Source organism: Meriones unguiculatus, chromosome 7 (genome assembly GCF_030254825.1).
Source record: "Meriones unguiculatus strain TT.TT164.6M chromosome 7, Bangor_MerUng_6.1, whole genome shotgun sequence".
NCBI classification, from domain to species: domain Eukaryota; kingdom Metazoa; phylum Chordata; class Mammalia; order Rodentia; family Muridae; genus Meriones; species Meriones unguiculatus.
Genome location: NC_083355.1, coordinates 106,216,604 through 106,239,383, shown reverse-complemented (window position 1 = coordinate 106,239,383; position 22,780 = coordinate 106,216,604). Strand labels below are relative to the sequence as shown.

The window sequence follows — 22,780 nt, the reverse complement described above, 5'->3', positions numbered from 1 at the left end:
AGAGGTCAGGTGGAGAGTATGAGGGGAAGAGAGTCAAGGAGTCAGGGAGAAGGTTACTGGGCAGACAGGGGAGAGTATGGGTAACAATGAGGGAACTGGAGCTGATTGGATGAGGGGCCTGGTGCGCTCAGGAGCCGGGAATCTGAGTTGGGAACCTGGTGGCTGGACTTAGCCAATGACCCCGTTTGCTGAACAGGTTCTTCCGACCCATCAAACCAAAATTGCAGCTGAAGTCACGTTCCAGAGCGAGGCTCCACGTGGCCATATTTGTTTTGGAAGCAAGTATGGTTAATATTTGCTTGTCTTTTAGTACGCGCCAAAACCGCAGGCAGGCTCATGGAGCCTGGTGAGAGGCCAGAAGGTTTTGTCCTCCTTCACCCCTGGCTTCCCAAGGCTGTCTGGGCAAGTGCGGGCCAAACAACCAAACCATGGAGTGAATGAATGAAGGCATGACTGCTCAAGCAAGGAAGGACATATGTACTGTTTTTCACCTTCTCACCTCATGCTACCCCGAAATGGGCAGGGAAATCACATATCCTCTTTAAGGTTGGTCTCTGTGATTTTACGGAAATGGTGCCTGGAAATGAAAACTTTCTTTTTTTTTTTTTTAAACTGGTTTTTACTGTATAGTGAGTCTCTCACTTTGAGGCGAAGTCTCCATCCCCGTTTTCCCTTCCAAGTTTAGGACTATGGGCAAATATGACCATGCAGAGAGGTCAAGGTGTGTGGTTTTGCACACCGTTGACTATAGTACCTGGCTTTGGGTAGGTGTTTGGAAAATGGTGATTTGACTCAGTTAAGTTAGCATTTGAGGGAAAGGTGTTCAGTCCTCAAGACCCCAACGGCAGCTTGGCCTTTGCCCTCTTCTGTCTCTTCCCTTTACCTGCCTTTTCTTTTTTTCTCGTTGAAGCCACAGTTCTGAGTCTCTTGTGTCACTTCCATCCCCCCTGTGCAGGTTGATTTTTGAGCTTCCTCCCAGCTCTACCTGCTTCCTGCTGTCTGTCTTTGCTCTTCAGCATGCACAATGCCCGCCTGTGCCAGGTGCTGACCGGGCCCCTGCTCTCCTGCATTTACTTCCCCTGAGAGGACCACTGAGAAACAAACTGGAAGCAGTCAGTGAGAAGCTGCTTAAGGAAAACAGACAAGTTTGTGTGATTGGGAATAATGGGCAGGAGAAGACATGGGACCGGCTCAAGCTGCTGTGGTCCCTGGATTGAGAGGGCTTGTGGAATTTTCATGCATGGGCCCATCTTACCTTCATAGCCCCTCTGAGCTTGACACTCCTTCCAGAACCTGGCTCCTATGGCCTGGGCTGCAGCTGTGAATGGGTGTGGGGTGGGGCAGGGCAGAGGTGATGAGCAGAACTCTGTGTATACGTTAGCTTTGGAAAATTCATGGGAGATAGTTTTGTCCCAGAGCCTCACATGGTGAATGGTGGCCATTGATGGGGAAAGGTTGTCTAGACTTGAAAAGGTCAAAGAGAGTGCCCAGAAAGACAAAAACAAAGCAGAAGAAAGGGGTGAAACAAACCCAGAGTGGTGTATCTTCTGTAGGTACAGAGAAACGTTTGGGGGTGGGTCTTCCCTGGCTGATGGGACCTTCCTAGGGCTGGTAGGGGGACCTCTTTCTGGCTTTGGGGGTCCTGGCTCCCCTTCAGCCTCTTGTGGGCTTGCTAGCAGAAGTTTTAGACAGGTGACAAGCTGCTTAAGTTAAAGCGTTGCTGCTTGAAGTAAGGAAGATGAGTTAATGCCATGCTTACCATACTAAGCTTTTTTGAAGGCGGCCTGGGGCCAACAAGAGCACGCAGTCCTTGTAGCCAGTAGCCAGGGGCCTGCGCCTGCGCCTGCCACTTCCTGCCCCAGTGACCTTGGTCACATCACTGAACAACCCAGAGCCTCAGTTGCCTCACTACTCAGCTGACAGGTCTTTAGGCCTGTCATTCTAGAGCCAAGCAGAGCTCTGAGTTCCAGGCCGTAGAGGGCCCCATAGTGAGACCATGCGGCTTTTGTTTGTTAGTTAGCTTCTTTCTAAAGAAGTACCTTTCAGGGAATTATGAAGGTTAAAAGAGGGCAGGATGGCCATGGTGATACCCCTTTCATCTCAGCACCAGAGACAGAGGCCAGTCTCTGTGAGTTCCACCCCAGTGAAGGCTACATAGTGCCTCAAAACACACAACAAGTTAGAAAGTCCTGGGTTTGAAATCCAATAGTGTATACAAACTGGGTGTGCCTTGGCATATCTGTAATCACAAACAGAAAGTGGGTGAGAGTTAAGGTCATCCATGGCTAAGTGATCAGTTTCAGATTGCTTGAGTTATAGGAGACCCTGTGTCAAGAAAAAAAAAAGAAAAAGGATTAAAGTTTTTGAGTCTTCTATGTCAGCCACAGAGCCTGACATCAAAGTAGCTGGCCTTTCTTTCTTTCCTCATTGATTCCATTAATTCTACAAATATTGAGTACCCACTGTGAGCTACAGGAGGCAGCACTAGAGAATAGAGACAAAAATGGCATGTTACTGAGCTCTATGAGGCCCACCTTTTGGTGGGGAAGGGCCGGGGAGGCAGGGTAGCGATGGTGCTCCATGCCTCCAGAAGAATAATGGGAAAAGGTTGGATGGGGAGTTGCAGGGACTGCAGATTTTAAATAGTCCGCCAGGGTGGCCAAGTGGCTTGGGAAACCCTACTGAGAAGGCCACCTGGGAGATAAGACCAGAGAAGCTAAAGGACTGAGTTCTAGAGCGGGGCCTTGAGCACAGTGGTCTGCGTGGAGACAAGAGTGTGTGGACTTTAGGAGCTACCATTATGGTTTTGGCTTTTCTCTGTGGGAGACAGGAACCAGGGCTAGGTGAGAGCAGCAGTTGCTGGTTCTGTTTCCACTCAGCAAGGACAGCTCTTTCAGGGATGCACTGGCCACTCCCCAATAGGGACTCTAAGCTGTGGACACTGAGAGTCTCAGCTCCATTCTGACCCTGGAGATACATGGGGCTAGATTTTGCCAAGAGATGGATAAGTTAGAAAAGGTCAAATGCCAAGTTAGAAGAAAAATGCAGCAATCTCTCTTCTGCCTCACACCCCACTGTATGCACCATTTCATTCATGGTTTTAAAAACATTTTTTTTTTCTTTTTTTGAGACATTTGATGTATCCCAAGCTGGCCTTGCCTCAAACTTATTATGTAGCTGAGGATGACCTTGAACTTCTCATCCCCAGCCTCCACTTTCAAGAGTGCTGAGATTACAGGCATTCATATGTGTCTGTACTAGGGATGAACACTGGGCCCTGTGCATGGTGGGCAAACATTCTCCGAATATCCAGACTCTTCCTGGAGCTGGCCGAGTGACCTTGAACCAACTGGCCTGTCTTCCCATTGGTAGGCTAGAGTTTATAACACCTTTTCCCACGAGCTGCAAGCATTCGCAGTCCCTCATTCCACACTGCCTTAACAAACCAAACCAAAACCAGGTTGTAATGGATGGCTCAGTGCCAGCTGGCGCTAGAAAGAGGATACGGGCTTAAGAGAAGCAGAAGTTTCTGTTGAAGACTAGGCTCTTGCTACCTGAAGCTTAAGCATCACCTAGAATGTGAGAAGTGTGTTTCTTAGCCCACCCCAACCATGCAGAGTCACAGTCTGTATCTGGCAAAGACAAGCTGTTGAGGCTCAGCGGGTACAGGGAAGCCTGGGGTTCCCCAGCTAGGGTCGAGGAGCTGCTGGAGCCCAGGAGTGAAGCTGGAAAACCAGTTACACAGCAGCTTCTGGCTGGCCCACAGGCCACTCCTCAGAACATCTCTGTTGATCTGACTTCCCAGAATGTCGTCTCCAGCCCCTTAATGGCAAGGCTCACTGTGTGAGTGCAGTGCACCTGGGCTAATACCCAGACTATCCCTGGACCTGACCGAGTGACCGAGAGCCACCTGCGTACCCTCTCTCTCTCAACCTGCCTCCCATTGGTAAGATCCCACTGTTCCGTTAAGGTGGCCATGAGGATTGGCACCTGTGAACCTGTCTGCACCTGAGCTTACTTGGAGTTGGGAGGCTCAGCATTAGTTCTCTTGAAAGGGATCTCAGCCTGTCTGATTTGGCGAGGCTTCGAGACATTTTGATCACCTCTTGGTGCTGGGTTGGTATGGAATGGCGCCAGTCTGGGGGTCAGAGCTGGCCCTAAGATCTTTCTGGACCATGCTATGAGAGAGAGGTTCTTGATTTGCCTGCTGCTGACCCCATGCAGTCTGGAGGAAGGGAATGAATGGCATCATGGCTTCCTTGTCTAGACGCCTAGTGTCTTGAAGCCTCTGCAGACTTCTCAAGAGAGGCAGAGTCATTGGTGGCCCTAGGGCTTCTTGTGAAATAAGGCTGAGTTTTATCTGAGTCTGCTGTGAAGTGAGAAAGTGGCCTCGCTGTTTAGGAATGACCACTTAGGACATCCTGGGGCACCTAACATGCCTGTGGTAGTCAAACTGCCCCCAGGTCAGAGAGACCTCCTGTGACCCTTTAGCTGTGCTTCCTGGCCAGCACCCTGCTCTTAAGCACGGTCTTGATATCCCCCGAAGCTTTTTGGTACAGAATATACCCTTACTTTTGGATTGCTGGAGGTGACTAGACTTCGGTGCTCCTGGTCCCTGCAATGAGAGCAGAAAGACCTTGACTCCTCACAGTTGACAAGGGCTGGAACGGCCCTGCCCTCTCCTTGGCCTCACGCTTGCGAGAATTTTGAGGCCATGATCTGTGGAAGAGAAGGATTCCTGACATTCATCAGCTTGGTCCAACAGATCTTGGAGCACACCCTCCTGTCACCTGGGAACAGTGTCCTTTCCTCATCCCCAGACTGGTTTGGATTCCTGGCCCTTGGCTTATGGCTCCTCTTTTGCTCATGCTATTCATGGAATCTTCGCTGAAGGTCAGAACCTGCCCATCTGTCAGAGTCTGGTCCAAGTTCTTCCCGGCTGCCCTTCCCTCACAGAAAGTGCAACCAGAAGAATCTGGACCAAGTAAGACCTTAGAGATCATGCCAGATGTCATTTTTCAAATTGTGTTGTCTGTGGACCTCTTATGGGGGAGAGGGCAGGCCTCCCTGGAGCTTCTCCCTAAGGTTTCCTTTGAAGGAGGGGCTCACATGCTTAGAGAACAAACCCTTGAAATCCAGGAGCCGAGTCTAATTCCATGGATGAGAGAGCAGGCCCGGAGAAGGGGGTGTCTCCCGTGAAGCTCTAGTCAGGAGAAATGAGCAGAGTTCCACTCCTTGAGTTCCCTGTGTGAGACGACCTTGCAAAAACTGTGGAGTAAATGGCGACACACAGAACATCCTTTGAACCCCTTAAAGCCAGATGCATTTCTAAATGAGGGATCCTTTCAGAATATGGCATCTATCCTGAGCACTGTGTGACACTCCAAGCTGGGACAGGGGACCACTTCATTTGTGCCCCAAAGCATATGAATAGTCATTGTAAAGGGCCAAGACCCTGAACAGGTGCCAGTTCATCTCAGGTCTTTACTCAGATGACAGGGAAAACCTACTTTGGGGGCCTGGGGAGATGGTTCAGTGGGAAAGCATGAGGCTCGGAGTTCCAACTCCTAGTGCCCACGAAAGAAGCTGGATATGGCAGCATGTGCCAGTAACCTCAGTCTTGGGAGCTGAGGCAGGTTGGTCCCAGGTTTTGCTGGCTAGCCAGTCTAGCCAGAAAGATGAGCTCTGTTTAGTATGAATCTCTATGAAAAGTGATTAAGGAATATACCCCCATGCCAGCCTCTGTCTCCAATGCACATGCATGGGTGAAGGTATCTGTACGGGCTAGCACACCCACGTACATGTGCTTACATGCGTGTGCACACACACACAAACACATACACACACACATACATACACATACACACACACACACACATACACACACACATACACACACACACACACTAAAACAAATAACAAACTTGATTTTTAGAGAGTCCTTGATTTCAGAAGTTCCTGCTGATGTTCCATGACCCGTAGCAGAAGTGTCAAATTTGTAAGGTAGCTGTAAGGACAGCCTAGAATTCCTAACAGTGTTTTTAGCTCAGTGCCTGGTCAGAGGAAGTGTTACCATGTGGACCAGCTGTTTTATCCTGCTGGTGGCCGTGTCACCCTCTCCCACTCCCTGTACTCAGGCTCTTTCTCTTCCCCACACTTCTTTCTTGTTGTCTTAACAAGTGGCTAACTTTTAGGGCTGAGGGCCGTTGTTGTTCCGGCCCCAACTGTGGAGCTGGGCTCACGGTGGAGTGCTGTGCTGACGTGGCCCACCGATAGGCTAATATGTCCAGTTCTCTGAGCAAATAGAGCAGACCTCAGGAGGTAAGGTTGAGGGTCTCTCACCCTTCCTAAAAGCCCACCACTTCCCACCCTTCCTGCTGCCAGCCATTCCTGTGCAGAGCAGTTTTCTGTGGTTCGGCCTGATTTGTGGTTCCAACTTCATGCTTATGATTGGTTCTGAGGTTTTGCTACCCATTCGACGACTGGCTCAGGTGTAAGCACGTGACGGGCTCTAGTCAGTGGAACAGTAGTGCGTATTTACTTGATGCAGAGGCTTCTGGGAAAGATTTCCTCTTGCTGAAGAACCCCTCTGCATGCTTCTAAGGGAAGAAGCAGCAGCACTTTTCTTGCCTGAAAAAAACTGTTTATGCCTTTGAGGCCTGGAGCAGCTGCTGCTATCTTGTGCTCTTAATGGTTCCTGGCGCCTGGGTGAGGCCGGCCCATGGAAGGTGGCAGCGTAGAGACGGCTTCTACCTGCAGCAGCTCTTCTCTGGGCTTCCTGTTGTGTGAGATAATAAGTTCCTTCATAGAGACCACACTTGAGCCAGGTGTTTGCGTTATTACTTACTGCTAAAGGCATCTCAACGATTCCACCTCCTCACTGCCCTGGGGCTGCCTGGCCAGCTTAGCTTGGCCTGGGCTCTTGGGAATAGCCTTTGCTCTTCATTCTTGTTGGCCTCACATGGCAAGAGTCCTCTCCTTCTGGGTGACCTCATGCTTGGCAGATGAAGGAGTGTTGCAGGCAGCTGATGTGTGTGAAAGCTGGCGTTCCCATTGAGGGGCCCAGTAAGAAGGAGGTTTTCATGTCTTCCAAAAGCATCCCCCTCAACCATCAGGACAAGGATAAACAGTGCCATGTTAAACATGAAGGACAACCAAAAGCCGCCAAGAACCTAGCGCAGGGGCTGCAACAGCGCCACCAGAGGGCTTGTCTATCGCTGCTTACTGGAGCGTCAGGGGTGAAGGGCCAGAACCATGCAGAGCAGAGCTTTTGGATTCTTTCGGAGGCCTGCGAGGCCTAGAGTCAGCATCTTCATACACTACCCCATCCACCAAGGTCCTCTACAGCTAGTTTTCCTGAATTGCAGAGGTTAAAACCGTGTCAGTAGGGAAAGAGACGGGACAGCATTCCTTAGGCTCTGTGTCAGATGCTGGGTGTGAACTTCTACACAAACTCTTGGTAATTGCCCTAGCAACGGTCATAATGCTTCTCCTTCAGGGGATGAGTAGACTAAGGTTCAGAGATGCTCGCTGACTAGTTTCGTTATCATCCTAGCACTCACGTTTTTCTGGTCAGGTCGGATTAAAGAATCGCTGAGACAACTCTTAGAGTCCAGGCTGCCCAGCTCCACTAGTGCAAATCCTGTGCAGCAAGTCTTGGAGGGGTCACATTCTTAAGCAAGCCCCCAGTGGTGCCAAGGGCACTGAGCCTGTCGTGGTTTGAGAAGCAGTGAGGACAGGGCCTCTGGACATGGTAGAGGTTCAGACATGTCCTGGAGGAGGCTCCTCTTGGCTAAGGCAGGGGCTCAGACTGCGTTTTCACACAGAATCTTTGTGGCTTGAGCTGGCAGCTGTGAGGCACTTTCTTTGTAGCATAGTAATTAATGAGCACCTACTGTGTGCAGACAAAGCACCAGGTGGCAGAGGGACTTCAGGCTGAGCCTGTGCTTTAGGAGGTGCTGTCTGTTGGAGTCAGGAAGCAGGCTCTCTTAAAAAAAAAAAGGTTTATTTATTATTATTTTATGTGTATGGGTGTTTTGCCTACATGTTATGTATGTGCACCACATGTGTGCCTGATGCCTGCAAAGGTGAGAAGGCTTCAGATGCCCTGGGACTTGAGTTAGAGATAGTTGTGAACTGATAAGTGTGTGCTGGGAATTGACCCCAGGTCCACTGCAAGAGCAACAAGTGCTCTTAACTGCTGAGACAACACTGCAGCATATGGAAGCATGGCTCTTAATTACCATGCCAGGTATCTAGGCCACAGGGAGTCCCTGGACCAGACGTAAGAGCAATGTTCATGTGATGAGACATGAGACCCTGAAGTCTGGGGAAAACATGACAGCATCATAACCACACAGGCTGTTGTTGGTTTGCTGGAGGGCTGGGGCCAGGTTGGACATGGTGGCAGTGGATAGGCCTGGTAGAGTCCAGGGGGAAGATTTTGAGCAGGTTGATGGAACTGACAAGCTGTCTTCGTTTCTTTTCTGTTGCTGTGATTAAGAAAAAAATCCCAACAAAAGCAACTTAAGGGAAAAAGGATTCATTTTTGGCTCCCGGTTTTACAGTGCACCCCACCATGTAGCAGGAGCAGGAAGCTGGCTCTTCACATTGCGTGTGTACTCAGGAAGCTGAGAGTGAGCAAGAAGTCTGTCCAGGCTATAGAGCCTCAAGGCCTGCCCCCAGTGACCTACTTCCTATACTGGGGCTCCACCTCCTGAAGGTCTCACAACCTTCCCAAACATCTCTACCAGCTGAGACCAAGTGTTTACACACATGAGCCTATGGGGGCACTTCAGAGTCAAGGGACATCATTTAGTGAACAAAGACTGGGTTTAGCACTGAAAGCCCTGAGTATGTTGCCAGGCACACAGTGGTGCATAATGAATGCACAACCTACCCCTGAGGAGTTTACTTGCCAGACCTGGCATTCAGGGCAGCTGGATAAAGCGTTTAGCAAGGGAAAGGAGGTCTGGTGCGGGGACAGCAGTGGCATCGCCCTGTCTGACATCAGGAGAGGCATGCCGTGCCTGGATTTTTGAGGTGTAAGGAGCAGAAGCACCCAGCTGGTGGTGAGGAGTCTGGTCTGGGGAAGGAAGGTGCCTTGGTCAGGGTTCCACTGCTGAGAAGAGACACCATGACCAAGGCAACTCTTATCAAAGAAGGCATTTAACTGGGGGTTTGCTTACAGTTTCAGAGGGTGAGTTTGTTATCATTGTGGCAGGAAGCAGACAGGCATGGTGCTGGAGCAGTAGCCGAGAGCTTTTTACATCCGGATCCGTGGAGAGCAGGTAGAGAGAGGGACACTGGACCTGGTGTGGGCTTTGAAAACTCAACGCCCATCCCGGAGACACACCTCCTCCACCTATTTGAACAAGGCCATGGCTCCTAGTCCTTCCAAACAGTTCATCCACTGGGGACCAAGCTTGCAAATATATGAGTCTATGGGGGCATTCTCATTCAAACCATCACAGAAAGTGTTAGGGTCCAGATGCCTAGCTCTCCAGAGGAGCAAAGGGAGCAGAAGTATGATGACAATAACAGCAGCGATAGCAAATGTGAGCAGGGGTGGGGGTCCCTGTTGGGCTAAATGTGACAAAGACCCAAAGATGAGGACAAATGCCATCAGCTGCCTCACAGAGGCAGGGTTGCTACTCGTGGCTGACAGAGTCCGCATCTGCCCTTTTCCAGCCATTCACTCATCACTTTGATGTTCCCAGCATAGGATGTGGGGAAGTTGTATATGTAATATACATGTCACCACTAGATAAATGTCACCACTACACTGTCAGGTCCAAGAGTTGGACCTTTTGGTTGGTTTTGTTCATTGCCGTATACCCCAAGCACCAGTACCAGGCACACAGCTGGTACACAGGTAATGATTTAATGTACCCAAGGCCTAATAACAGTGTCAGGTCCACAGTGGTGCACAGTTAACGAACTAGCTACCTTTGAGGAATTTATGGACTTATTTGTTCTTCAAACACTGCATCTCTGCTGAGGACTGCCCACTGCCCTGAGGCTGTGGAGTGGCCACTGAGATCTGTCCATCTGTCTAGGCATAGAGCATGGAGACAGAGTAGATGCTGCTCAAGTTGGGGCTGGGTGTGGTAACCGGCTGAGGACCATGGCAGCCCACAGGAGGGAGTCTGAAACCAGGTTCAAATGCAAGACTGTTGGTATTGGGTGGTTTCCCTGGCCTGCTTGCCTAGGGCTCTGTGTATATTCTGGCTGATGGATGCTGTTAGGGATGACTGAACACTGAAACTCTTTCTTCCCTGGCGCTCTTGTGGGTATCTGAGGAGTCTTTCCCAGGACACAGAGGTGGTTCTCCCACTGCCCTCTTTATCTCTGTTCTGCTTGTTTTTGGACTGCTTACTCTGTCCTGGGAGTCCTGATTCCCTGGAGGCACTGCCCTGGTAGGTTCAAAGGCTTTTTTCAAGCTCCAGAGTGCCCAGGAGTGGTCAGTTGACAAGGACGTGCTGCAGAGCATGCCAAGCCCGTGAGCTACAGCAAATGCCACTTTGTTGATACTGAGTCTTGGGCCCACAAGCCTGGGAACAGGGTCTCTGAGCCAGCCCCTTTATCATAGTTCCTTTCTCTCTACGTGAGTGCCCTCTGTGCCAGGACTTAGGGTCCCCGGCTCCTCACAGGCCATGCCCAGTGAGGGCTGACCTGACCTGGGCGTTGCCTCCTCTGGGAGATTCTGTCAGCTCTCTCTGGGTGTGTCTGACTTGTGTGTGTGAAGCTGGCTTCCTGAGAAGATCATGTCCTAGCCTCTGGGCTAGTCTGATAACATCCTTTACCCCGTGGTTGCTTCCTCCCTCAGAGCTCTGCAGACAGGCCAGTCAACCCTAGGCAACTGGCTTTCAGCTTTTCTTTCTTGGATTTCTCGAGAGGGAGTGAATGTTCACCTAAATATGGTGTGTGAGTGTGTGATTAGCGTAGATGTGGTGAGTGTATAGGAGATTGTGATGGTGAATGTGTGGGAGGGTATCGTGTGTATGTATATGAGCGATAGTCTGTGTGAGCTGAGGATGTGAGCGTGAGCATGAGTGTGAGTGTGTAGCTGAGTCTGCTCGAGGGTGTGTATAAATGTATGACTAAGAGTGTGCACATGTGTATGAGTGTGTAACAGAGTGTGTAACCAGTATGTTTTTTCTTCTTTTCCCAAGTTGCTGTCTCCTATCCTGTTTTCTCCCATTTCTGTGCTGTGTGTGGTAGGGAAGAGGTTTTGGGATGGAACTTGGACTTTGACTACAAAGTTTTCCTTAGAAGATCATTTATACCAATTTCTTCTGGGCCCCATAATCTTTGACTTTTGCCGTCTTTGCTTTCAATCAAGAGTTCCAGATACTCTTACGTTGTGAACTAGGTCACAGTTTAAACAAAGGCAGCTCGAGGAGTTGTCCAGGAGAAGCCCTGAGGTAGGATTTGGTCAGCAATCATGGCTGATGTGTGGGAAAGCTTTGGGGAACAGTCTCCCAAGACCAGTGTACTTGGTTGACTGCTGTCTAGAGAGGGGCAGCATATGAATCAATGGTTTCAGAAGTACTTTCTGAGCACCTACTGTGTGCCAGGCACTGGTGTCAGAACTGAATAAGTACTGAGAGGACAGACTAGTGTCCTCTGCCTATCCAGCAAGCCCCAGTGCCCTTCTGTCGGTTTGTGATCCTACCTTCCAAGACAGACTTCTCCCGTGACCTTGCCTCAGACTTAACCAGGAAAGCTCCCTGCCATACTATGTGAAACCTGTCAGCTTTCCCTCCTGTCACAGCTTTGGAATTCAGCTCCTTCAAAGGAAACAGCCCTTTCCCTCTGCTCATGGCCCTCCCCTCATTCCCTCCACCTCAGGCCTGTCTTTGTTATTTTCTCTGCCTCTCTGGGATTGTGCTCAGCACACAGGTGCCTGAGCTTTCCTGTCACAGCATTGTTGGTCCTAGCTGCAGCAGTCTAGTCAGTGTCCCTGCTGTCTCTTCCGTTTTCCAGCAGTGACTTGCCCTCTGACAGGCCGGATTGGCCTCTGCACCCTCTGGTTCCACAAAGACTGTCTGTCAAAGTCACCCTGTGGTGTGGACGCCATGTCAAATGTAATGGCCGTGCCTGCATGCTTGTCTCGATTGATGTTCCAGCCTGTTACTCACTTGGCTTCTTGCCAGACATGCTAGACCACACCTGTTGGGTTCCTGCTGAGACAACACCTCCCCCACCTCAATGCTTTTCCCAAAGGTCTTCTTTTGGTTTCTGTAGCAGACGTGTCCTGATTTTTCTTCCTAGGCCTTTCCCTTCAGTCTCTGTTAGCTTTGATCTGGACTTGGAAACTGAATGCCATTGCAGGTTGAATTTGGCTTCATTCTTCTACTTCTGTAAACGGTGCTATGGCACCACTATCCACTCTGAGGTCTGCCGTAGAAGATTCCTCTTTAATCCTTCTCCTTCTCATAGGCCTCCTCCTAGATAGCGTCAGGTTGGCTGCTGTAACAAGTTATCCCACAGTTGTATCCTCGTAGCATTGTGGAGGTGAGGAGTTGGGCCATGGACCTCATTGGATAATCGAGGGTAATTCAAATGTTGATTCAAGAGTTAATCAAGAGCTGTCCCTGGAGCCCCACAGCTGGCTGGCTCCGCCGACCTCCCCTGCCTGGGTCCCCATCCCTGTAGCTGAGGATGTTGTGTGGCTCCTGCTGCCTCTTCTCCAGCTTTACAGTGAGCAGTGCAGCCTCCCCCCTCTCTCCACCCTGTAGTCACATCTGTGGATGCTAACCTTCAGCTGTTCCCTCAAACAATTCAGGAGAATCTTGAGCAGACACTCAAGATTCAGGGCACACTAGAACATGCCGCCTCTTCTCCTTTTAAATTAACTGGTTAGGGGCTGCTGAGAGGACTTGGTGAGTAAAGCCATTTGCTGCCAGGCTTGATGACCTCAATTCCATCCCCAGGTGGAGGGACAGAACTAACTCCAAGAAATTGTTCTTTGGCCTTCATGTGTATTCTGTGATGTGTGTACATACACACAAATAAAATAAATATAATGAATTAGCTGATTAATGTTTTATATATCAAATGAATGTACACAGTCTTCATTTTTCATCTCCAGTCTTCACATAGTCACACGTGCAGAGTCCCCTTTGACACTTAAAATGTATTCACACCTTCCCGAGCTCAGGGCATGGAATTGCTGAGGCCATATTCCCAACCCAGTCTAGGGCACACCTGGTTTGTTTTGCCTCTGAAGTATGTTCCCATTTGGTCTGTTCTCACTTTCTTACCTCACTCTTGTCTGAACTGCTGTCACCTCTCACCTGAATACTGTAGTAATTTATTTCTGTTCTTTCCTCTTTACTGAGTTCACAGCAAATGCAGGGAGCTTTCAGAAACTTAAGTCAGCATTTCATCACTGCTTACAAACCGTCCAAGACCTTTCACTGACAATGCATGCTGCTCTTAGTAGTGTCTGCCTACCCCGTGCCATCCCAGCTTTCTTACTGGTCCTAGGCCATACCACCCAACACCTCCCCTCTTTTATGTAATTTTCCTAGACCATACCACTGACACCAACCCTCTCTGGAATGCCCTTCCCACAGGTCTTTCTTTGCATTCCTGACTGTGTTGTCATTGTCTCGAGTCCTCTCCTGGGAGAGTCTTTTCCTGGGCTGGCCACTACACTAACTGTCACCTCACCTTGTCCCATTCTCTGTACCCTGTCACTCCATGGCCCCTTTCTGATTTATCTGTCTGCCCTAACTGGGGTGTGAGCTCTCTGAAGACACTTTATCCTCTCCATCGTAGCAGCAGTTTTGGCAGTCCCTGCAGGTGCTGTGTGGCTGTGCAGGTGCTGTAAGGATTAGCTCAGGCCTAAGGAGCTGGAGGAAGCTGCCCTAAGCAGTCCTGAAGTGTGTCTTAAAGGATGTTGGGTATCTCAGGTAGGGTTTTATTGCTGTGAAGAGACACACTGACCACAGCAACTCTTATAAAGGAAAACATTTAATCGGGGCTTGACTTACAGTTTCAGAGGTTTAAAACGTCCATTATCATCCTAGCAGGAAGCATGGCAGTGTGCAGGCAGACATGGTGCTGGACAAGGAACTGAGAGCTCTACATCCAGATCAGAAGGCAGCAGAAAGTGAATGCCACACTAAACCTGGCTTGAACATTTGAGACCTCAAAGCCCACCCCAGTGATGCTCTCCCTCCAACAAACCCACATGTATTTTAACAAGGCCACACCTCCTAATAGTGCCACTCCCTGTGAGCTTGAGGCCCCGGTTTTGTTCAAATCAACACTCTGGAATTCCACAGAAATCCCAGTGTGTGCAGGCTGGTAGGTGAGACTATTGACCATGGCCTCAGGAGGATGCTGAAGACCTGGAGCATGTGTGAGAGAGGGAGGTGGATCCTCAGGAGTGAGTGATCACAGCTGTGTCACTTTACGCTAGACTCTAAGAGGGTAATGGAAGTCACGCGAACTCCTCTGTGGGTGGCCAAGAGCAGACACTCAAGATTCAGGGCACACTAGAACATGCCGCCTCTTCTCCTTTTAAATTAACTGGTTAGGGGCTGCTGAGAGGACTTGGTGAGTAAAGCCATTTGCTGCCAGGCTTGATGACCTCAATTCCATCCCCAGGTGGAGGGACAGAACTAACTCCAAGAAATTGTTCTTTGGCCTTCATGTGTATTCTGTGATGTGTGTACATACACACAAATAAAATAAATATAATGAATTAGCTGATTAATGTTTTATATATCAAATGAATGTACACAGTAGTAAAAAATCAAATAATTCAAAAATATATGAATGCTTTTTCACTTGACAGTGGCATTATGCTCTGATAAACCTCTTGCATTAGTTGCTCTTCTTATTGCTGTGACCAAATACCTGACAAGAATCATTTATGCAAGAAAAGATTTATTGTGGCTCACAGTTTAAGGAAACACAGTCTGTCATGGTGGGATAGGCATGGAGCAGGAGCAGCTTGGGGCTGTGGCAGTGAGCACTGTTCACATCTGAGAGAATCAGATCGAAGAAAGAGGAATGCAGCCTTCTGTAGACGTTTTTTTTCTTTTAGACCGAAGACTATTACCTTATAGCCTTGCTACCCACATTCAGGGTAGGTCTTCCTTCCTCTGCTAAATCTGTTAGAGTAGTTTCACGCCTCTATTAAATGCCCTCATACATAGGGCACACCTAGGAGGTGTGCCTCCTGGGTGGTTTTAAATCTAGTGACATGGACAGTAAATCTAGCCATCGCAACGTGTGTAAGTTGAAAACAGTGTTTACCCGAAAATGCATTTAGTTCCCTCAGTGAACCGAGAGAACTTAGATTAGCTTACAGCTAGAAAAAAAAAGTCACCTAACAGAAAGCCTGTGTGCGTGCAAATGGTTGATGTGGGTGTGTGGCCAACTGAGAGCCACCAAAACATTTTGAAGGAGTCTCCTACTATAATATTAGTAAACGTACAATGCAGAGTATTGATTTTTTACTTTACACCATTATGAAGTTGAAAATTACTAAGTTTTACTATTGTAAATAAGAGACCTTCTGTAGTGAGAAAGATGAATGTCCGTCCCATACTGTGTGTCTTCTCACAGCCTTTCACCAGTACAGCCACTCTTGGGACTTTGTAGGGGGTTTCTCAAAGTACCCTGTCCATATCTATAATTCAGAGTTTATTTATTGGTGGTCATGCATGTGCCATAGTATTCATGGAAAGGTAAAGGGACAACTTTGTGAGGTTGGTTTTCTTTTTCTACCTTTCCATGGATCCCAGGAATTGAACTCAGGATGTTAGGCTTTACCTACTGAGCCATCTCTCTGGTCCTCATTCATTCATTCATTCATTCACTCATTCATTCATTCCTCCTCTCCTCCTCCTTTCTTCTTTATCTTCATCTTCCTCCTCCTCCTTTCACACAATAATGCCATCTTCTAAACCCTCTTTTGTATCTTGCTTTTTAAACCCTCTGTGTTTGAGATTATTGGCTATTAGTATATAACAAACCAGCTTAAAACATGGTGCCTTACAGTGGACACTTTGGCTCATCAGGATTCTGGGCTCACCGAGAGACTCATGCTTCTATGGCTGCAGGGCTCAGCCTGGTGTCTGGTGCTTTTCGATGGGCTCTCATGTGTGGAGTGTGGCTCAGATAACACCATTGTGTTTCTTGTGGCCTCCAGTGGTCTGACCTGGGCCACATCTGCACAAACCCAAGCAAGTCCTTTGGTGACCACAGATAGCCAGACAGAAGTAGGTCCCTCTAGGTTAGCCCCTCTCTAAGCTTCTGTGTATATCACAGCTTACATAGTCCTGTCTTGCTCATGGTTGGGAGTGATGACAACAGGGGCCGTTCATATACTCAGGTGACCCCTCACATGTGCTTAAATGATTCTATGGGGAGCTGGGCATGGTAGCGCACACCTTTAATCCCAGTAATCAGGGAGGCAGAGGCGGGCTGATCGTTGTGAATTTGAGGCCAGCCTGGTCTAGAAAGTGAGTCCAGGACATCCAGGGCTATACAGAGAAACCCTGTCTCGAAAAACAAAACAAAGGCAAAAAAAAATATCATCTGTTTAATTTGTTTAATGTATACCTTGTGTTGCTTTGAACAGACACATCATAATTCATCAGACAGGTTCATATACATATTGTTTTCTGTCCTTTATCATTTCTGCCAGGGCTGTCTATAGGAAATTGTCTCTTTATTATGCATTCATGCTGAAAGATGCTAAGATCTATGGGAAAAGTTCCTAGGCCTGGAATTCCCGAGTCAGAAGATCCAGATCCATAAACTACTGTGGAAATTGCTAAGCTGCCCCTGGAGACTCCCATGCCAACTTACTGTCCTGTCAGCCCTGCTTGATTCTGTCTTATCAGCATGCTCAGGAGTCAGGGGGGAATCACAGGTACTGAAAATGCTGTTAACTGTCACTGGCAAAAAGTCAGGTAGTAGGGGTGGGGTCACCATGACACAGGCACAGAGAACCCATAAACTGAATAGCTGATATTTTTGTGTTGCTGTCAAGGACTCTCCCCAAACAGAGAAGAAACCTGACCTTTCTTCAGTATCTGATCTCTGCTTATCCTACCAGGGAGCTGCTGTGAGGAAGGCAAAGGCCATGGCTCTCCCTACCTCCTGGGTGACCAAAAAGCCAGGTGCTCTAGGTGCTGAGCTGTGGTGGCCATAGGACTTGTAGATTTTCTTTTCACTTGTAGTCACAAGTGGAACCTCGAGGGCAGCTCTGTGTCTATTAGCCAGCTCTTAGGGTTTCTGCTGCCCGTTTCCCCATCTTCTGTATTGTTTGTGACTAAGCCACAAGGAACAGCTCCAGCTCCATAGCTCCACCCCTGTAGGAGTGAAAGTGTTTGATCCTCTCTCCTTTATACTTGATCCTCTAATCTGAAATTAATATTCCGGTGCTTGGGGTGCTTTCTTTCTTCTTGCCTCATTGTCCCAGCATGTAGCCAGATGCTTCTGGCACTAAGAGCTGGTTTAGTGATAGTTGCCTCTTCTTGCCAGTAGATTGTGAACAGAGGAGCCATGGCATCCTGACAGGGACAGTCATAGCCCATGAAGCATGCGTCTGGCCATCCAGAACCCCTCCAGTGTTAGGGCTCAGTCTTATCTCTGAAAGATGTTTTGGCAAGAGCTCTTGATGTCTCTAATTTTCTGCTCTCCTGGCTGGGAGAATGAGTGACAGGAAATGTGCCTATTTTTGTAAGACAACAAAGAAAACATAATTTGCTTGGCAAATTAAAAGGGAGCCTAGAGAATAAAAAAACCATTCAGAAGCGGTTTTGGTTAGCATGCTAAACTTAAAGTCAGACTGGAAGCTCTGTTGGCCAGGTGTGGTCAGATAGTGCCTCTCAGTGGGGGCCAGTTTCTTCTCTGACATATTAGGGCACTGTAACAAAGGTCAAAAGAGCAGTGACCTCAGCAGGAACTGGAGGAGTTCGTGTTGCCTTCCTGTAGTAACTGGCCACTCCCATGTCTGCCTGAATCTGGGAAGAGTCGTTCTTCAGTGCTACTCTGCCATTCCCAGTGTTGTCTACCTGAGACAAGTGTGCTGTTGTCCTTCATCACAGACTCATTCCAGCCCTGGGGTGGAGGTGAGAGAGTATAGTGAGAACTGGCTCAGTGACCATGCTATTGTCACTTGTAAGCACATACCACCAGGGAACCTGGAAAGGGTAGTATTTAACTGGGCAGCCATGTGGAATTGTAATAGTAGAGGTTTTCAGGTCGGGGCTGGGAACTGCCTCAGACGGCACAGGATTGAGACTGGAGGATGTGGCTCAGAGCCTTGGCTGTCACATTAATTCACCTACCACGAGCTAGGCATAGACTCCGTGCTAGACTCTAGTGCTTCACTTGAGATTCAGAAAGAACAAGCTAGCCCTTGCTTCAGAATTCTCCCTTACAGCGTAAACAGGTAAACCAAAGCCCAGGTCAGCGTGTCTGAGCTTCCTGAGGCAGCTGGGTTGGGTTGGGCTAAGCATGAGATGGGGGAAATTAGCAATGCCTTGGTAGGACTCTGCTGGACTCTGTAAGGAAGAATAACGGTTGTGTCTCCAGGGTGCCTAAGCATGCCCCACACTGGGGGCTGAGAGCCTGCTGCTATGCGGAGACACTCTTGAGTTTCGGGTGTCACACTCTTCTCCTGTTCTGACCCCAACCTGATGCTTCAACCTTGTTCTAAGCATACCTACCTGTCCTCTTCCCCAGACACTTTGTTCTCCATCCTTTCTGTTCTTGGCTTTGGTGCAGACTGTGCCATTCCATTCCCTTAGGCTCATGCCTTTTCTGCTGGGCTCACCAATCTGGCCCTGCTCTCTCCCTATGGTATGGCTCCCATTTTATAAATGGTGGGTTGTTGCTGTCAGAGTTCCCATAGTGAGAACAGGAAACATAGAAACTTACAACTTTCAAGGAAGTTTCTTTCCTTCTTTCTTTCTTTTTTTTCCTTATGAGCAATATAAAGCAATTCTGGGCCAGGCATGGTGGTGTATGCCTTTAATTCTAGCACCCCCAAACCAGGCAGATCTGTGTGAGTTTGAATTCAAGACAAGACTAGCTTGTCCTGTAATCCCAGTGCTTGGGGCTGAGTAGAAGGGTCACAGGTTCCAGTACAGTTTACTCGAGGGGTACAGCTGGGGGTGGGCAGGATTTTATTTAAAAACGAACCAATAAAAGGTTCTGTTCAGTGTACATAATTCAAGCTATAAAGATAAAAAGTGTAAATATATCCCCAAATTTGTTACTGAGACATTTTTGTTAATAATTATTTTAGGCATCTTTATGGAGTCACAGACATCTATTGAGATGAATATTGAGATACGCTTTTACAGTGGTCACCTCTTGTCCATTATGACATTCACTAGCCGCTGGTAGCTATGGGCCACTTGAAATGTGGCTGGCTTCCGTTGAGATGTGCTGTCCTTGTGAAGTGCATGCTGGCTCTAGAAAACTGTGAAAACAGCTTTCCCTGCTGCCTGTTCTTTCCCACCCACCTGATGCTTTAGCGGTTGCCATCTGTGCCAGCTACCTCATGTCCTGTAGGCATCACTTCCTTCTCTTCTAACCCGGGAAGCTGCTGTAGGCCACCTGACTTTCTATGTTACAAGAAATTTGTTTTCTTTACAAACATCTAAGGAATTCTTATGCTTAAGAACCTAGCTTAGCTGTGTTCTGCCTCGGCTGGTTCCTCCTGGGACTTTAGTCTCATCACTGAGGCTGGTGTATGAGTTGTTCTGGTTCATCCAGAACCGTCAGAGTATGTGGGTTCTACAGAGCTGTTCCTGACCTCTTTTTAATGCAAATTAACCAGCAGCATGGTATGGAGATAATACTGACACATTGCATGTACTTTTAAGAGCTCTTCCTCAGTATAGATGTGGGGTTTAGAGACTTCATTCAGGTCACTGTGGCAAAGCTCTAAAAACATTACTAGGAAGATGTTCCCCCAGGGTCACTGTCCATACTCAGGGTCATATACTTTGTCAGAGCAGGAACTTCATTGCCCTCCTCTTGGAAATATAACACTGGATTTTGTATGTATTTCATAAGCTCATCATATATTTTACTATCACAGGAGATTTTTTTTTCTCCTTTCTAAACTTTCTAAACTGAGGCACCAAATTAATATGTAGCCTGGAGTCCATAAATATGGGCAAAGTAGTGACTGAGCATTTGAGCCAACATTGCTGGACTGTTCTTGCTAAGGAGCAGGCCCTCTCATAGACCCAATCTTAGGTTTAAGGTTCCAGAAGAGCCTCACCAGGAGCATGGAACTGTGGGACATGAGGGTCCTGATGTCCTTGAGGCTCTCCAGCACACAGACCATTTCTTACCCCAATCTATGGTCTTGCTTGGTGTTGCAGATGATATGGCTGAGCTTCTCCTAGGGGAGTCAAAGCTGGAGCAGCACTTGAAGGAGAAGCCCCTACGGCAGGGAGCCAGTCCCAGGGGCCCCAGACCACAGCTGACTGAAGTGCGCAAGCATCTGACCGCTGCCCTGGATCGAGGGAACCTCAAGGTACTGTGGACCTCTGGGGTCAAGAAGGAATGGTGTGTTTACGTATGTGTGTGTGTGTGTGTGTGTGTGTGTGTGGTGCTGCCATTATCTCTTGGGGACAGTGTGGGGTTGGGAAAGATGCCTGGTGGGCAAGTATGTTTGGAGCACATGTGTCTAGTGCTGGGGTTGTGTTCTTCAGTAGGCACACTCCATGCATGGTCAGTGCGTTGACCCTAGGTCAGCTGGCCCGTGGGCTCCCAGCCTTTAGGGGTCTCTGATGAGAGTCTGCAATGGCACATACTTCTGAATGAGGGGATCATTTCCCCAGGTACATGAAACAAAGTCTCATTATTAATTATAACTCAGTCTCAATGCATAGCTTCCTATTTAAATCATGTGGCCAGAGCAACACCAATAGGCCAGGTGTTGCCTCATTGTGGGAGGGAGGCAGGAACCTCCCTGATAATGGCAACCCCTTCCCTACCTCCTGGTCCAGGCCATCTCAGGCACTACCCCTCCATCCATTCTGTTTCTGGTCTTTATTGCCCAGTCTTTTCCTTTTCATGCACTTCTTGTGTGCTTTCTGTGAACCTGGCCATCCCCTTTGCCTTTCACGCAGGCTGGCTCTCCTTGATTGCCCTGCCCCTCCTCCAATCCTGTAGTACAGCCCCTGCTGCATCCTAATATCACTCTCAATGCATTAGTTTCTTCTCCTGGTGGTATGATAAAATACCCCAACAAAAGAAACTCAGTCCATCCTGGGAGAGAAGCCAGTGAATGCAGGAAGCTGAAGCAGCTGCTCACATCCACAGTCAGGAAGCAGAGAGTGATGGATGCTCTGTTCATCAAGCTTTCTCCTTTCTCTACAGTGTAAGATTCCCACCTCAGTGGTTAAGAGCACTGTCTATTCTTCCAGAGGCCCTGCGTTCAATTCCCAGCAACCACATGGTGGCTCACAACCATCTCTAATGTGATCTGATGTCCCCACTTGGCATGAAGGTTTACATGCAGATAGAGCATTCACAAACATAAAATTAAAAAAAAAAAATCCCACCTCAACTAATCCTCACAGGCACGCCCAGATGCTAAATGTCTCCTGGATGGTCCTAGAACCTTTATATTGACAAGACTAACCATCACATTCGCTTAGCTGCTGGCTCCACAGCTCCAGCGCATCTTATGCTCTGCCCTTCCTGGAATGTGTTTTCCACTGAGGACAGCAGTTTCTGGGGAATTTTGGAGGCTCTGATTTCTTTTTCCTTTTATCTGATAAGTTGCCTTCGTCTTTGTCTTCCTCTTCCGGGCTGCCTCCTGGCCTTTGCACCTGTCTGTTGTGCACACCTTCTACCCTCAGCCCCAGAGAGTGCATGTTCTTTGTTTGTTTGTTTTTATTTTCATTTTATGTATATGGGTGCTTTGTCTTCATGTATTACCAGTGTGATAATAGAAATGTTAAACTTCATGTTGCAATTCCAGAGTCAGTTCTAGTTCTGGCTGTGTGAACCATGTGATCTTGGAAAGTCCCTTAACTTCTCTGACCTTCCTGTTCCTCAGGGTTGTTCTGAAGCTCAAATGTGGAAGCTCTTTAAAACTGTACCATAATGCACTGGGCATGTGTCCTTCACTGATACCTTACTGCCTACTGAGAGTTTTTCTCCAGTTGCTATTTCTTTTCTTCCTTCCCCTGACTCACAAAGAATGTTATAGATTGCATAGATTCCGTTTGGATGTGTTCTCTGTTAACACTGGCTAACGTGAAGCTTTTTTCCTTGACCATAAAGTCTAGTGTGTCTCTGACTCAAGCCATGAAAAGAGAGGAGCCAGCAGGTAGTGCAGCCAAGAGCAATCTGGGGCCAGATATCAGAGGTCAAGAGAACTGGCTCTGTTCTGGCTCTTCTTCCTGCGGCAGGGAAGCTAAGTGCTGGGGACAGACCCAAGGTTCTCCTAGGCAGTATGTCCTGTGGCTGATCCAGATGGCTCTTCTCTTTTCTTCCTTTCTTCTTTCCTCTTTCTTTCCATCCTTCCTTCCTTCCTTCCTCCTTCCTTTCTCCTTTCTTTCTTCCTTCCTTCCTTCCTTCCTTCCTTTCTTCCTTCCTTCCTCCTTCCTTTCTCCTTCCTTTCTCCTTCCTTCCTTCCTTCCTTCCTTCCTTCCTTCCTTCCTTCCTTCCTTCCTTCCTTTTTGAGACAGGGTTTCTCTGTGTAGTCCTGGCTGTCCTGGAACTTGCTCTTGTCCAGGCTGGCCTTGACCTCATATCCTCCTGCCTCCCAAGT

General features: G+C 48.4%; 1 protein-coding gene across 7 annotated transcripts in view; it reads left to right on the top strand.

The window, feature by feature from the left end:
- The window catches only part of Ttc7b (tetratricopeptide repeat domain 7B), a 200,139-nt gene that overhangs the window by 834 nt on the left and 176,525 nt on the right, over positions 1-22,780 (top strand). For 6 of the 7 annotated variants that reach the window (XM_060388045.1, XM_060388042.1, XM_060388040.1 and 3 more), the window contains exon 2: positions 20,376-20,530. In XM_060388045.1, coding sequence (XP_060244028.1) covers positions 20,376-20,530 — 155 coding nt within the window. Of the gene's footprint in view, positions 1-20,375; positions 20,531-22,780 lie in introns of those variants that run through there. The other variant, XM_060388046.1, reaches the window with a different exon arrangement.